General features: G+C 45.5%; 1 protein-coding gene across 2 annotated transcripts in view; it reads right to left on the bottom strand.

Moving 5' to 3' along the window:
* Positions 1-14,934, bottom strand: part of hmgxb4a (HMG box domain containing 4a) — a 60,487-nt gene extending 45,553 nt beyond the window's left edge. Inside the window, exons 1-2 of one of the 2 annotated variants that reach the window (XM_078237572.1) lie at positions 14,831-14,934; positions 277-397 (exon numbers count right to left, since the gene is read on the bottom strand). In XM_078237572.1, coding sequence (XP_078093698.1) covers positions 277-303 — 27 coding nt within the window. In that variant the 5' untranslated portion in view covers positions 304-397; positions 14,831-14,934. The remainder of the gene's footprint in view (positions 1-276; positions 398-14,830) is intronic. The other variant, XM_078237571.1, reaches the window with a different exon arrangement.
* Positions 14,935-16,158: the final 1,224 nt, after the last annotated feature.

The raw sequence follows: 16,158 nt of genomic DNA, 5'->3' as shown, positions 1-16,158 counted from the left end.
TCTTGTGACACAAAACGAGCCACAAAGCTGTAAATGCAATCATGACAAATTGAAAGTCTCTTGTGCTTTGCGAGGAGGCAACATTTGACAGAACGGACTTGAAAGCAGCCAACAAACAGGCTTTAAGAGGTGTCAGGAGACCAGCCACGTAAAAACCCGGGAGCTTCCCAGCTTGAACAGGCACCCGGAGCTTTTTCCAAACAAAAAGCTTACATTTTAGATGCAAGTGGGTTGTTCCAAGTCACAGACACTCTGGCATCACCCAAAATAAATTACCTTCTTTTTTCTTGAGTGCTTCATCATAAGCCATGACTGGAATTTAAAATACTGTCCGAGTGTGTAAACATTTGGAAAATCAGCTACTTCAGCAGTTTGCCGGGTTCATCTGAATATAATCCTGCAGCACGAGAAAGAGAGGGAGAGAAAAAAAAAATCTTGTATATTTCAATATATCCCCTTTCTCAAAACATAGCCATCAGGAAAGACTGTACAGTAAGAGGCTCTTTTCTAGGGTTGAGGAATAATGTGGTGGAGTTAAGTTTAAAGTTAATGTTTATTTATTATTGTCACAAGTAGGCTTACATTAACACTGCAATGAAGTTGAAGTTACTGTGAAAATCCCCTGGTCGCCACACTGCGGCGCCTGTTCAAATACATCGAGGGAGAATTTAGCACGGCCAATGCACCTAACCAGCACGTCTTTCGGACTGTGGAAGGAAACCGGAGCACCCGGAGGAAACCCACATTCCGGGGAGAATGTGCAAACTCCACACACTGACCCAGGCCAGGAGTCGAACCCAGTTCCCTAGCGCTGAGAGTACGCAGTGTTAACCACTGTGTTACCTAGTTTAATTTGATGTTCATTCAGAATGTGAAGGAGGACTCTGGAGCCGGTCTTCCTTTAACACAGGTTTATTCACAAAACCCAGAGAACACAGGTACAGATTCCCTTCTCCTCACCCCCCCCCCAACCCATACCTCCCTCCCCGGGCCACCACCCCTACCCCAACTCCACCACTCCCCACACAGGTGTAAGCCAGTTATTATATATACTTAAGAATAATGCCGCAACCTTTCCTCAACTCGTAACAGCTGCTCTCATTTACAACCAGAGCTTGCACTTCACTGTGGCAGGATTGCATCGTTAACAGGTTTGACGGCTAGACGGAAAGATGATGTTTCCACTTGTCACAAAATCCATCCATGAGGCTCATAAATACAAGGAGTGTCACTAAAAAGGTCCGAGAGGAAATTCAGAAATTAACTATCTAACGCATGTTGAGAATGTGGAACCCGCTACCACATGGAGAAATCACTAGCAAATAATAGTGTCCTTAAGGAAAAGCTATACAAGGGAAAAAGAATAATAGGATATGTAGATAAGAAGAGGTGATGGAGGCTGGGAGAAGACTTGTGTGGAGCGTAAATAGCAGCACAGGTGGCATGGTAGCACAGTGGTTAGCACTGCTGCCTCACAGCACCAGGGACCTGGGTTCAATTCCTGGCTTGGGTCACTGTCTGTGTGGAGTTTGCACGTTCTCCCCGTGTATGCGTGCGTTTCCTCCGGGTGCTCCAGTTTCCTCCCATAGTCTGAAAGACGTGCTAGTTAGGTTCATTGACCCGAACAGGTGCCATAGTGTGGTGACTGGGGGATTTTCACAGTAACTTCATTGCAGTATTAATGTAAGCCTTACTTGTGACTAATAAATAAACTTTAACTTTACATGGGCACGGGCTAGACTTGTACCTGCTGGAGTCTAGAAGAGTAAGAGGTGACTTGATTGAACCATACAAGATCCTGAGGCACCTTGACCATGGCGAATATGGAATGGATATTTCCTCTTGTGGGAGAAGCTAAAACTAAGGGTCACTGTTTAAAAATAAAGGGTCACCATTGAGGACCGAGCTGAGAAGTTTTTTCTCTCAGACGGCAGTGAGTCTTTGATATTATTTTCCTCAAAAGGCAGTAGAAGCAGAATCTTTGAATATTTTTAAGGCCAAGCGAGATAAATTCTTGATGAGGCTTATTGGAGGTAGGCGGGAATGTGGGGTTGAGGTTACAATCAGATCGGCTAAAATCTTGTTGAATGGCAGATGTTTGAAGGGCTAAATGACCGATACCCAATTCACGTGTTCAGTAAATTCTATGGAATATTGCTAGCTACACATTATCTCCTCCTCGGCTGACAATGATTTCTGCCATGCTATATCTTTAAGTCCTGGAAATATCTCAGTGGATTTCCTCTGCATTCTCTCCTGCAATGTGTGCGTCGCTGGCTAGGGCATCATTTAATGCTCGTCCCTAATTGCCTTTGAGAAGGTGGTGGTGAGCACCTTGCCTAAACCCCACTGCAGTCCATGTGGTGTAGGTACACGCACAGTGCTGTTAGGAAGGGAGTCCCAGGATTTTGTCCAGTGACAGTGAAGGAACGGCGATATAGTTCCAAGTCAGGATGGTGGGTGATATCATTAATCCCGTTCTTTAACCAAATCAATCAGAGATGGATTAAAGGAAAGAAAAAAAAAACAGAAGTGTCCCCAACCTCCTAGCTCTCAGATAACGCAGCCACCAGCAGCAGCTCTACGCACCAAAGCAAGGAGACACGGTGGCACAGTGATTAGCAGTGCTACCTCACAGCAGTTAGCAGTGCTACCTCACAGCGCCAGGGACCCGGGTTCAATTCCCGACTTGGGTCAATGTCTGTGTGGCGTTTGCACATTCTTCCCATGTCTGCGTGGGTTTCCTCCGGGTGCTCCGGTTTCCTCCCACAGTCCAAAGATGTCCGGGTTAGGTGGATTGGCCATGCTAAATTGCCCCGTAGTGTCACGGACATAGCTAGGATAAATGCATGGGGTTATGGGGTTAGGGCCTGGGTGGGATTGTGGTCGGTACAGACTCAATGGGCCAAATGGCCTCCTTCTGCACTGTAGGATTCTATGATTCTAAGTCACAACTGAGGGATAGTGACTCAAGAAATCACATTTCACTGACAATCACACCTGAAAATTATGGCCAGGATAAACCTGAAAATGATCATTCAGGAGAGCGGAGCGTCTGATGGAGGGTGAGGCCTGGAAAACTAACTTAGATTTGTCTTTCCCACACGGTTTCAGATGTATGAAACACAAACATTCAGCACAGCCACCTGCATCGCAGAATAGGACATAAACCAATCTGACTGAGCGGTATTCATTCATCCTTGGTTATTAACAGCAGCTTGGGAACCAATCACTAGCAGGGGGTTGCACATGGATCAATTACAGAGCCATGTTCTTCACCAGCTTTACAAAAAGCTGAATGAAAACAGCAGTGGAATGATCCAAAAACATGCCAGCATTAAAATATGGACGGCTGCATGATCCTTGGGTTCAAAAAGACGGCAGGTGTAACTAGATACAGTAAGAACATCTACTGGACCTACGTCTGGTAGACATCAAAGAGGCAACTGTGGCGTGATGCTTGGACCTTGGATTCTTGGATAAATCCAATAATATATATCCATCATATAGACTGCACGCATAAGGCTGTTGAATCTAACTGGGGTTATAATGCACAATACATTGACGGTCAATGAGCAATGTTTCAAGGCTTTTGTGGAAGTCAATAGGACATAACACTGGGACAATTGAACATGGAACAAAAATTGATCCTTTCTTTGTACATGGCTTTCATGTAGAATATTGTGTTAAGTTTAGGCCCCCTGGAATAAGTTAAGTTTAATTATTAGTGTCACAAGTAGGCGTACATTACCACCTCAATGAAGTTACTGTGAAAAGCCCGAAGTCGCCACACTCTGGCACCTGTTCGGGTACACCAAGGGAGAATTTGGTATGGCTAATGCACCTAACCAGCACATCTTTCGGACTGTGGGAGGAAACCGGAACACCCGAAGAAAACACACGCAGACACAGGGAGAATGTGCAGACTCCGTACAGACAGCGACCCAAGGTGGGAATCAACCAGGTCCCTGGCGCTGTGAGGCAGCAATGCTAACCACTGTGCCACCTCAGAGGCACTGGAAAAGGTTCAGAGGGGAAAATAGTACGTTGAAAGCTACTTTAAAGGTTTTTTAATTGTGTCAGGCTTAGAGAACTTCTTCCTTACTTTAGAAAAACAAAGATTTTGATGAAATAGGATTGAAATCTTTCAAAATAATAAATTCTGCTTCTTGTATTCAAATTCTTCGATGGCCTCCCCCCATTCTTTGGCAGTAATCTCCTCCAGCCCTAGAAAACCTCTGCACTCTTCCACTTTCTGCCTCTTGCGAAACCCCAATTTATATCATTCCGTCATAGGCAGCCATGTCTTCAGCTGCCTGGGCCCTCAGCTTTGGGACGCCCTCCCTAAACCCCTCTACCTCTCTCCTCCTTTCAGACAGCATTTAAAAACTCTCCCCATAATCATCTGTCCCAATGGTTCCTCAAATTTTGTTTGAAATTTGCCTGTGAAGTGTCTTGGAACATTTTACTGCCACAAAGGTGCTAAACAAAAGTGAGTTGCCATTATCGTACACAGGTTAGGAAGGAACAAGTGATAAAAGCATTGGAGGTTATGAGGCACTTCCCGCAAAGTGCCATGAACCTTTGCAAGTGAGTGCAGACTCACAGCAAGCATTGGAAAGCGTGCAGCAGGATTACCGATGAGTGGCAAATACTCATACATTACAGTTTACAGCTTAAAGTTTAAAGTTTTTAAAGTTTTATTAAAGTTTTTAAAGTTTTAGTGTCACAGGTCAGCTAACATTAACACTGCAATGAAGTCACTGTAAAAATCCCCTAGTCGCCAGACTCTGGGCCTGTTCGGGTACACTGAGGGAGAATTAACCAACACTTCTTTTGGACTGTGGGAGGAAACTGGAGCACCCGGAGGAAACCCACACAGACACGGGGAGAATGTGCAGACTCCGCACAGACAGTGACCCAAGCCAGGAATCGAACCCGGGTCCCTGGCGCTGTGAGGTAGCAGTGCCACCGAGTGCTTGGTGGTTCATTAAGGGTTACTGTCAGTTTGGTCTCCTGGAACATCCTTGGGTGGGAGAGGACGGGTGGCAGAGAGAAATCTCTCAGCTTTTCCTAGTCTGCAGATTTTCTGCCCCTGCCCAAGGATTATGTAGGTATGTGAAGTAGGAGTGGGTGGTGGTGCAGGGGTGTGGGTGGGAAAAAGAGCAGGCGTGATGGCTTGTGTATGCTACACCATGCTGGGAAAGGAGGACTCATGGGCTGGCTGGTTTCGTTCCTCACTTCAGAATGTTTACAACGCCATACCTCAAACACGATGCCAGTACCATACCTCATTGGATTCTAAATTCAGCCTAAAATGTTGTAACTACTCTTTATATTCTGACCCATTTCCCCAGTTTCTTCCCCTCTAATATCATTAGTTATATCACTAACACACTTGACAAGCCTTAGGTAAAACAGTAAACCATATCCGGTTATATGAATGAATAAAAAAGAACCACGCAAGAGTGGCAGAGAGTTCTACAAGTGCGTCGACCAATACTCCTCCCCAGGTGAGGACGGCAGACAAATTTAATCATTTAATCACAAAAACAGAAAATGCTGAAAAATCTCAGCAGGTCTGTCAGCATCTGTGGAGAGAGAATAGAGCCAACATTTCAAGTCCTGGATGACTCTTCATCACAGCTCATCCAGACTCAAAACGTTGGCTCTATTCTCTCTCCACAGATGCTGTCAGACCTGCTTAGATGTTCAAGCATTTTCTGTTTTTGTTTCAGATTCCAGCCTCCACAAGATTTTGCCTTAATCGTTTAGTGCATTGGCTCAGTTGGGACACTCCTGCCTCTGAATCATAGAATCCCCAGTGCAGAAGGAGGCCATTCAGCCCATCGAGCCCGCACCAAAAACAATCCCACCCAGGCCCTATCCCCTGTATTGCCCTGCTAATCCCCCGGCACTAAGGGGCAATTTAGCATCTCCAATCAACCTAACCCACACATCTTTGGACTGTGGGAGGAAACTGGAACCCCCGGAGGAAACCCACGCAGACACGGGGAGAATGTGCAAACTCCACACAGGAAGTCACCCAAGGCTGGAATTGAACCCGGGTCCCTGGCGCTGTGAGGCAGCAGTGCTAACTACTGTGCCACCGTGCTGCCCAAGGTTCCGGGTTCAAATCCCATTCAAGGGCCTAAACACAAATATCAAGGCCAGCACTCCAAAGTGGCACTGAAGGCATGCTACACTGTCATAGGTACAGTCTTTCAGATTCGGCTTCAACTGAGGCTCAATTTGCCTCTCCAAGTGGATGTAAAACCTCCCTTGGAACAACAGGGGAGTTCTCCCCACTGTGTCCTAGTCAATATTTATCCTCAATTAACATCACAAAAAGATGATCAGATCATTATCACATTGCTGTCTATGGGAGCTTGCAGTGCACAAATTAGCTGCCATTTACACTACAACGGTGACTCCGCTTCAAAAGTACTTCATTGGTTGTAACGCGTTTTGAGAAAACTGGTGGTCATGAAAAGCGCTATATAAATGCAAATATTTATTTCTAGTTCTGGTACAATGTTGTGAGCAAAATGATTTCACTTCTGTCTACAAGTCACTGCACTGCAAAAAGACCACTGCCTATAAGTTTCAAGTTTTAGGTGCCCAGATCACCAACAACCTGTCCTGGTCCCCCCGCCCCATGCCAACACTACAGTTAAGAAAGCCCACCAACGCCACTACTTTCTCAGAAGACTAAAGAAATTTGGCATGTCAGCTACGACTCTCACTAACATTTACAGATGCACCATAGAAAGCATTCTTTCTGGTTGTATCACAGCTTGGTATGGTTCCTGCTCTGCCCAAGACCGCAACAAACTACAAAAGGTCGTGAATGTAGCCCAATCCGTCATGCAAACCAGCCTCCCATCCATTCACTCCGTCTACACTTCCCGCTGCCTCGGCAAAGCAGCCAGCATAATCAAGGACCCCACGCACCCCGGACATTCTCTCTTCCACCTTCTTCCTTCGGGAAAAAGATACAAAAGTCTGAGGTCACGTACCAACTCACTCAATCATCATAGAAATCATAGAAACCCTACAGTACAGAAAGAGGCCATTCGGCCCATCGAGTCTGCACCGACCACAATCCCACCCAGGCCCTACCCCCATATCCCTAAGTATTTTACCCACTAATCCCTCTAACCTATGCATCTCAGGACACTAAGGGGCAATTTTAGCATGGCCAATCAACCTAACCCGCACATCTTTGGACTGTGGGAGGAAACCGGAGCACCCGGAGGAAACCCACGCAGACACGAGGAGAATGTGCAAACTCCACACAGACAGTGACCCAAGCCGGGAATCGAACCCAGGTCACTGGAGCTGTGAAGCAGCAGTGCTAACCACTGTGCCACCGTGCCGCCCTACTGTGCCACCGTGCCGCCCGCAAGAAAGCTTCTTCCCTGCTGTTGTCAGAGTTTTGAATGGACCTACTTTGCATTAAGTTGATCTTTCTCTACACTCTAGCTATGACTGTAACACTACATTCTGCACTCTCTCGTTTCCTTCTCTATGAACGGTATGTTTTCTCTGTATAGTGCGCAAGATAATACTTTTCACTGTATGTTAATACATGTGACAATAAATCAAATCAAATAAAGTACTTTGGGATGTGATGCTGTGCCAGATGAATGGAAATTCTCTCTCAAGTCCTCTATTTAAATTCCAGATGTTCCCTCCATGTCATGCTATTTGAGCTATTTCAATATTTCATAATACAACTAAAAACTGGCACAAGAAAGAATGTGACTTTGGAGCTATTAGATTGCCATAAATCATAGAATCCCTACAGAGTGGAAGGTGGCCATTCGGCCCATCAAGCATGTACCAACAACAATCCCACCCAGGTCCTATCCCCATAATTCCACATAGTTACCCTGCTAATCCCCTGACACTAAGCAGCAATTCAACATGGCCAATCCAGTTAACCAGCACATGTTTGGACTGAGGGGGGAAATCGGAGCATGTGGAGGAAACCCACACAGACATGGGGAGAACATGCAAACTCCACACAGTGACCGAAGTCAGAATTGAAACCAGATTCCTGGCAAAGTGAGGCAACAGTGCTAACCACTGTGCCACCGTGCTGCCCAAACCCAACTGATTCAATGACCAAAGGAACATGCCATCCTTAACTAACTTGACTTGTATATGACTCCAGTGCCACATTGTCTCCAGTCACAGGGTTGACTCTTAACTGTAAAGTGGCTGTGCAAGCCACTTAGCTACTGGGAGGAGAGACAACTAGTAATTGAGAGGCCCGGGTTAATGCTCTGAGCACCTGGGTTCAAATCCCACCACGGCAGCTCATGGAATTTAAATTTAATAAATAAATCTGAAATATAAAGTTCGTCTCAGTGATGGTGACAACTATCAGTGATTGTGGTGAAAACCCATCTGGATCACTATTGTACTTCAGGGAAGGAAATCTGCCGTCTTTACCTGGTCTGGCCTATATATGACTCCAGAACCACAGTAATGTGGTTAACTCTTAAATGCCCTCTGAAAGGGCTGAGCAAGCCACTCAGTTGAAGGGCAATTAGGGATGGGCAATAAGTGCTGGTCTTGCCAGCGGCACCCACATCCCGTGAAAGAATGAAGAAAAATAAATCAAACAGTTGCAGAGACATAGTGATTTTAGAAGGAAGCTCATTACCATCTTCTCAGGATAACTGCAAATGGGCAATTAATAGCAGCCTCGCCAGAGATATACACATCCTGCAAATTAATTAAAGCAACATTTCTTTGAAGGCAACACATGGCTCTTTTAACAATCTATTCCAAAGTATTTGTTAAATCTCACGGGATCCAGGGTGAGATAGCCAATTGGATACAAAATTGGTTTAATGACAGAAGATAGAGGGTGGTTGTAGAGGGTTGCTTTTCAAACTGGAGGCCTGTGACCAGCGGTGTGCCTCAGGGATCGGTGCTGGTTATTTGTCATTTATATTAATAATTTGGATAAGAATTTAGGAGGCATGGTTAGTAAGTTTGCAGATGACACCAAGATTGGTGACATAGTAGACAGTAAGAAGGTTATCTAGGATTGTAACGGGATCTTGATCATTGGGTCAGTGGACTGATGAATGGCAGATGGAGTTTAATTTGGATAAAGGCGAGGTGATGCATTTTGGTAGATCAAACCAGGGCAGGACTTACTCAGTTAATGGTAGGGCATTGGGGAAAGTTATAGAACAAAGAGATCGAGGGTTACAGATTCATGGCTCCTTGAAAATGGAGTCACAGGTGGACAGAGTGGTGAAGGCGGCATTCGGCAAGCTTGGTTTCATTGATCAGAACTTTGAATACAGGAGTTGGGATGTCTTATTGAAGTTGTACAAAACATTAGTACGGCCACACTATTATAGAAAGGATATTATTAAACGAGAAAGAGTGCAGAAAAGATTTATTAGGATGCTTAGGAGAGCTAGGAGGGGACACGAGAAGTCTTTGGCGGGTCGGATCAAGGAAAACCCCAAGGCTTTTTACTCTTATGTGAGGAATAAAAGAATGACCAGGGTGAGGTTAGGGCCGGTCAAGGACAGTAGTGGGAACTTGTGTATGGAGTCAGTAGAGATAGGCGAGGTGATGAATGAATACTTTTCTTCAGTGTTCACCAAGGAGAGCGGCCATGTTTTTGAGGAAGAGAAGGTGTTACAGGCTAATAGGCTGGAGGAAATAGATGTTCGGAGGGAGGATGTCCTGGCAGTTTTGAATAAACTGAAGGTCGATAAGTCCCCTGGGCCTGATGAAATGTATCCTAGGATTCTTTGGGAGGCAAGGGATGAGATTGCAGAGCCTTTGGCTTTGATCTTTGGGTCCTCGCTGTCCACGGGGATGGTGCCAGAGGACTGGAGAATGGCGAATGTTGTTCCTCTGTTTAAGAAAGGGAATAGAAATGACCCTGGTAATTATAGACCGGTTAGTCTTACTTCGGTGGTTGGTAAATTGATGGAAAAGGTCCTTAGAGATGGGATTTACGACCATTTAGAAAGATGCGGATTAATCCGGGATAGTCAGCATGGATTCGTGAAGGGCAAGTCGTGCCTCACAAATTTGATTGAATTTTTTGAGGAGGTAACTAAGTGTGTTGATGAAGGTAGGGCAGTTGATGTCATATACATGGATTTTAGTAAGGCGTTTGATAAGGTCCCCCATGGTCGGCTTATGATGAAAGTGAGGAGGTGTGGGATAGAGGGAAAGTTGGCCGATTGGATAGGTAACTGGCTGTCTGATCGAAGACAGAGGGTGGTGGTGGATGGAAAATTTTCGGATTGGAGGCAGGTTGCTAGCGGAGTGCCGCAGGGATCAGTGCTAGGTCCTCTGCTCTTTGTGATTTTTATTAATGACTTAGAGGAGGGGGCTGAAGGGTGGATCAGTAAATTTGCTGATGACACCAAGATTGGTGGAGTAGTGGATGAGGTGGAGGGCTGTTGTAGGCTGCAAAGAGACATAGATAGGATGCAAAGCTGGGCTGAAAAATGGCAAATGGAGTTTAACCCTGATAAATGTGAGGTGATTCATTTTGGTAGGACAAATTTAAATGTGGATTACAGGGTCAAAGGTAGGGTTCTGAAGACTGTGGAGGAACAGAGAGATCTTGGGGTTCATATCCACAGATCTCTAAAGGTTGCCACTCAAGTGGATAGAGCTGTGAAGAAGGCCTATAGTGTGTTAGCTTTTATTAACAGGGGGTTGGAGTTTAAGAGCCGTGGGGTTATGCTGCAACTGTACAGGACCTTGGTGAGACCACATTTGGAGTATTGTGTGCAGTTCTGGTCACCTCACTATAGGAAGGATGTGGAAGCGCTGGAAAGAGTGCAGAGGAGATTTACCAGGATGCTGCCTGGTTTGGAGGGTAGGTCTTATGAGGAAAGGTTGCGGGAACTAGGGCTGTTCCCTCTGGAGCGGAGGAGGCTGCGGGGAGACTTAATAGAGGTTTATAAAATGATGAAGGGGATAGATAGAGTGAACGTTCAAAGACTATTTCCTCGGGTGGATGGAGCTATTACAAGGGGGCATAACTATAGGGTTCGTGGTGGGAGATACAGGAAGGATATCAGAGGTAGGTTCTTTACGCAGAGAGTGGTTGGGGTGTGGAATGGACTGCCTGCAGTGATAGTGGAGTCAGACACTTTAGGAACATTTAAGCGGTTATTGGATAGGCACATGGAGCACACCAGGATGATAGGGAGTGGGATAGCTTGATCGTGGTTTCAGATAAAGCTCGGCACAACATCGTGGGCCGAAGGGCCTGTTCTGTGCTGTACTGTTCTATCTATGTTCTATGCTACCAGGACTTGATGGTGTGAGTTATAAGAAGTGGAATAGACTGAGACTTTTTCTCCTGGAGCGTAGGAGGCTTAGGGATGATCTTATAGAGGTCTATAAAATAATGAGGGGCATAGATCAGCTAGATAGTCAACATCTTTTCCCAAAGGTAGGGGAGTCTAAAACTAGAGGACTTAGGTTTAAGGTGAGAGGGGAGAGATACAAAAGGGTACAGAGGGGCAATTTTTTCACACAGAGGGCAGTGAGTGTCTGGAACAAGCTGCCAGAGGTAGTAGTAGAGGCGGGTACAATTTTATCTTTTAAAAAGCATTTAGATAGTTACATGGGTACGATGGGTATAGAGGGACATGGGCCAAACGTGGGCAATTGGGACTCGCTTAGTGGTAAAAAAAAGGACGGCATGGACAAGTCAGGCTGAAGGGCCTGTTTCCATGCTGTAAACCTCTATGACTCCACTTGGAGTGTTAACTGTAAGGAATCATTTTAGCATGCAGCTAATCTCTTAATTAGTTATGTGTTTTGGGATTGACAATAAAAATATCTACAAGTCTATGTTTACAAAAATGATAAGAAAGATTCGTCTTGCAACAAGTTCTCCAATCCTAGATTTTTTTTTATTTCCATGGAGATATGTTGACCGAGGATAAAGATGAATTTTAACTCTCACTTTCATTTTTAAAAATTAACATGTTTTTTCCTGGGCAATTTTCACCCTACTTTAAAAGGTCTTGATTTCTCATTGGACCAGATCTTTACAAGCTCTCTCCAGTATTTAGGGCAAGTGATTGTTATTCATGCGCAAATCCTGATATTTGGCTGGTTCATTAGACTGATTCTCAGGATGAGGGGATGGTCCTTTGAGATGAGATCAAGCTGGCTAGGCCTACGTCCCCTGGAGTTTAGACAAATGAGAGGTGATCGCACCAAAACATAATCTTGCTGAAAAAAGACATGCTGTCAAAACTTGTACTCATCAGAACAAGTCGCAAGAATGCCAGATGGAAGAGGAACAACAAGATATACTGCATGAGAAGACTGGAGGAGGCTCACATGGCGCATAAGTGCCAGCATAGAGCCAAGTGGCCTGTCTCTGCGCTGCACATTCAAAATATCATCATGGCCCTTATATTTCCAGCAGGAACTACAAATTAGTGATTGGATGTGTTAGTGCTGCAATCCTGTCATAAGAAGTGCACGCGCTAGTTGTAAGGCGAGAGAGCAGCTATTATTAATTGGGGAAAGATTAGGGCATTCATTATTCTTAAATATAGAAAGAACCGGTTCCCCGGTTGAGGACTCTGGGTCTGTACTCGTTGGAATTTAGAAAGATATGGGGGGATCTTATTGAAACTTACAGGATACTGCAAGGCCTGGATAGAGTGGACGTGGAGAGGATGTTTCCACTAGTAGGAAAAACTAGAACCAGAGGGCACAACCTCAAGCTGAAGGGACGATCCTTTAAAGCAGAGATGAGGAGGAATTCCTTCAGCCAGAGAGTGGTGAATCTGTGGAACTCTTTGCCGCAGAAGGGTGTGGAGGCCAGGCCATTGAGTGTCTTTAAGACAGAGATAGATAGGTTCTTGATTGATAAGGGGATCAGGGGTTATGGGGAAAAGGCAGGAGAATGGGGATGAGAAAAAGAAAATCAGTCATGATCGAATGGCGGAGCAGACTTGATGGGCCGAGTGGTCTAATTCTGCTCCTATGTCTTATGATCTTATGTGTTTGGAGGGTGGGGGGAATCTGTACCTGTGTTCTCTCAGTTTTGTGAATAAACCAATGTTAAGGAAAAGACTGGCTTTTGATTCCTCCTTTACTCAGTGGTTGAGCAGCGAGTTGTGACAACTGTGGCACCCTAACCACCAGCTAGTACAGATCAAAGTTGGTCTGCAAGCCTGTTAAGAGCTCAGGAGAAAATTCTTCATCGACACAGAGAGGTTAGAATGTTTAAGTGTTATGTTTAAGTTTATTTATTAGTGTCACAAGTAGGTTTACATTAACACTGCAATGAAGTTACTGTGAAAATCCCGAGTTGCCACACTCCGGTGCCTGTTCGGATACACTGAGGAAGAATTCAGCATAGCCAAACGTAACCAGCACGTCTTTCGGACTGTGGAAGGAAACCGGAGCACCCAAGGGAAACCCCCGCAGATAGGAGAATGTGCAGACTCTGCATATGATGTGGAGATGCCGGCGTTGGACTGGGGTAAACACAGCAAGGAGTCTAATGCAGTAAGGAGTGCTTAATGCTCTCTCCACTCACATTGTCTGTACCTTTAAGACTGGATTAGCTGTAAAGACTCGCATTCCAATCATTATTCATTATTCTGTAACTTGAGTTTGTGTCTTTATATGCCCTGTTTGCTGTTTGTTAGCAGATCTCCCACTCACCTGACGAAGGAGCAGCGCTCCGAAAGCTAGTGGCGTTTGCTACCAAATAAACCTGTTGGACTTTAACCTGGTGTTGTTAGACTCCTTACTGTGCAGATTCTGCACAGGCAGTGACCCAGCCCGGGAATCAAATCCGGATCCCTGGTGCTGTGAGGTAACAGTTCTAACCATTATGCCACCATCCCTGTGGGATTGGTCTCACTGGTCTCCCAAAGAGGCACCGGAGTGTGGCGACTAGGGGATTTTCACAGTAACTTCATTGCAGTGTTAACGTAAGCTTATGTGACACTAATAAATAAACTTAAAACCTTACCAGCACCCAACTATTGGAGTGGAGGTAAGTCATCCTCGATCTTGCGGGACTGCCTAAGGAGATGAAGGGAATGTGGGACTCCACCAAAAGGCCTGGCTGAGGGGAGTAGCATAGATGTCGGAGAAAGAAATTGAAGAATATGTTGATGCACTGAGATGAGAAAGGCTCTTGGGGAGCATTACGTATAGCCCAAACTGGTTGGGCCAAATGGCCTGAGTTTGCACTGTAAATTCTATGTGACACTTCTGGTACATCACAATTGTCACTTGGCAACTTTCTCAATACATTATTCATAATTCTGCACCCAGCAGCAATTTTCCCCAATGATAATATCCTGTCTCTCAAATCCAGATTTCAATGTGATTCAAAAAACAAACTACTTCCAAAAAGTGTATAAATTTTAAAATAATTAATTTACTGCTAATACAAAAAAAACTACAAAGATGAGTGAATATCAGAATTAACATTTCCCACTGATATTGATGCTATATTTGACCTTATATTAGCTCAGATGGTGCCACCTCCTCCTGGCCAGCTCTGCCTTCCCGCCCTTTCTCTTAATCTTTGCGCTCACCCTCCCAGGCCAATGGACCGAGATTTCCCCCCTCGGGCAGCCGCCCGCCCAACGCCCTCCCTCGGCCCCGCTCTCCAGGAAACACCCAGGCTTTTCCCGGACGGGGTAGGCCTCGCCCGCTTCCCCGCCCGGGAATCGGTTCCCGCTCGCAGGTGAGGCCGAGCCGCGGTTGACCGGAGGTGGGGTTTATTTGTCAATTATTTTCATGTCTGGGGAGGGTGCCGGCGGATCCGCGCTCTCACCGTGAAGCCGCCGCCCGGAGCGGCCGTTCCTCGCCAAGCGCCGCCATCTTGGTCGGAGAAGGAGAGGAGCCGGGGAGGCAGGCCGGGCCAATCAAGCACAGAGCACATCGATCAGCATCCTTGGGACACTTGAGGTTGGGTTGGAAGACCAACATCTAGAGGATTCATAAAGTCCTTGTGTAACTTCATAAAGTTCAATAAACTTGAATATTTTAAATTCTTTTATGGGATGTGAGCTGGCTGGGCCAACATTTGTTGTCCATCCCTAAATACCTTAAAGTTTAAGTTTATTTATTAGTGTCCCAAGTAAGCTTACATTAACATTGCAATGAAGTTACTGTGAAAATCCCCTAGTCGCCACACTCCGGCGCCTGTTCGGGTACACTGAGGGAGAATTTAACACGGCCACTGCACCTAACCGGCACGTCTTTCAGACATCTTTCTGAATAATGATTTCATGTGACTTCAGCATTTTTGTTAAAGGTGCAACTTTTGGGGTGGCCCAGTGGTTAGCACAGCTGCCTCACAGTGCCAAGGGCCCGGCTTCAATTCCAGCCTCGGGTCACTATCTATGTGGAGTCTGCACATTCTCCCCTTGTGGGTTTCCTCCGGGTGCTCCGGTTTCCTCCCACAGTCCAAAGATGTGCGGGTTAGGTGGATTGGCCATGCTAAATTGTCCCTTAGTGTCAGGGGGATTAGGTAGGGTAAATGCATGGGGTTATGGGGATAGGGCCTGGGTGGGATTGTGGTCAGTGCAGACTTGATGGGCTGAATGGCCTCCTTCTGCATTGTAGGGATTCTATGAACATAAATATAAGTTGTTGGTGTTGCCTTGTATTCACTGATCTCAAGGCTGTGATAGATTAATTTTTAATCAGTAAGGGAATCAAGGGTTATGGGGATAAGGCGGGAAAGTGGAGTTGAGGATTATCACATCAGATCAGCCACGATCTCATTGAATGGTGGAGCAGGCTCGATGGGTCGAATGGCCTACTTCTGCACCTATGTGTTTTGGTCTTCTTCCTGCATGGTTTTGAAATGGATAGGGACAAACTTACATAGGTGACTCAAAATCATGGAGAAATAAAGGGTCCCTTGCAGGAGTTAGTTGAACAGCCACGGTGCCCTTATTTTGTGAATTAAATATTCACAAAGATAGTTACAATCCTCAGCAATGTAAAGCACAGTTTTGTCTTCCCTTATGTACTAGTAAAATAAATGTCCTTTTTATGGTTACACTCTGTGTGCCACCCAGGCAAGTGACTCTCCACCAGTGACAAACAATAATCAATTAGATGGAGAGGATTTGAGTAGGGGGATAGGGATGT

The sequence above is a fragment of the Mustelus asterias genome, chromosome 21 (assembly GCF_964213995.1).
Source record: "Mustelus asterias chromosome 21, sMusAst1.hap1.1, whole genome shotgun sequence".
Lineage (NCBI taxonomy): Eukaryota > Metazoa > Chordata > Chondrichthyes > Carcharhiniformes > Triakidae > Mustelus > Mustelus asterias.
Note: the sequence above shows the minus strand (reverse complement) of the source record. Positions and strands in the feature narration are given on the sequence as shown.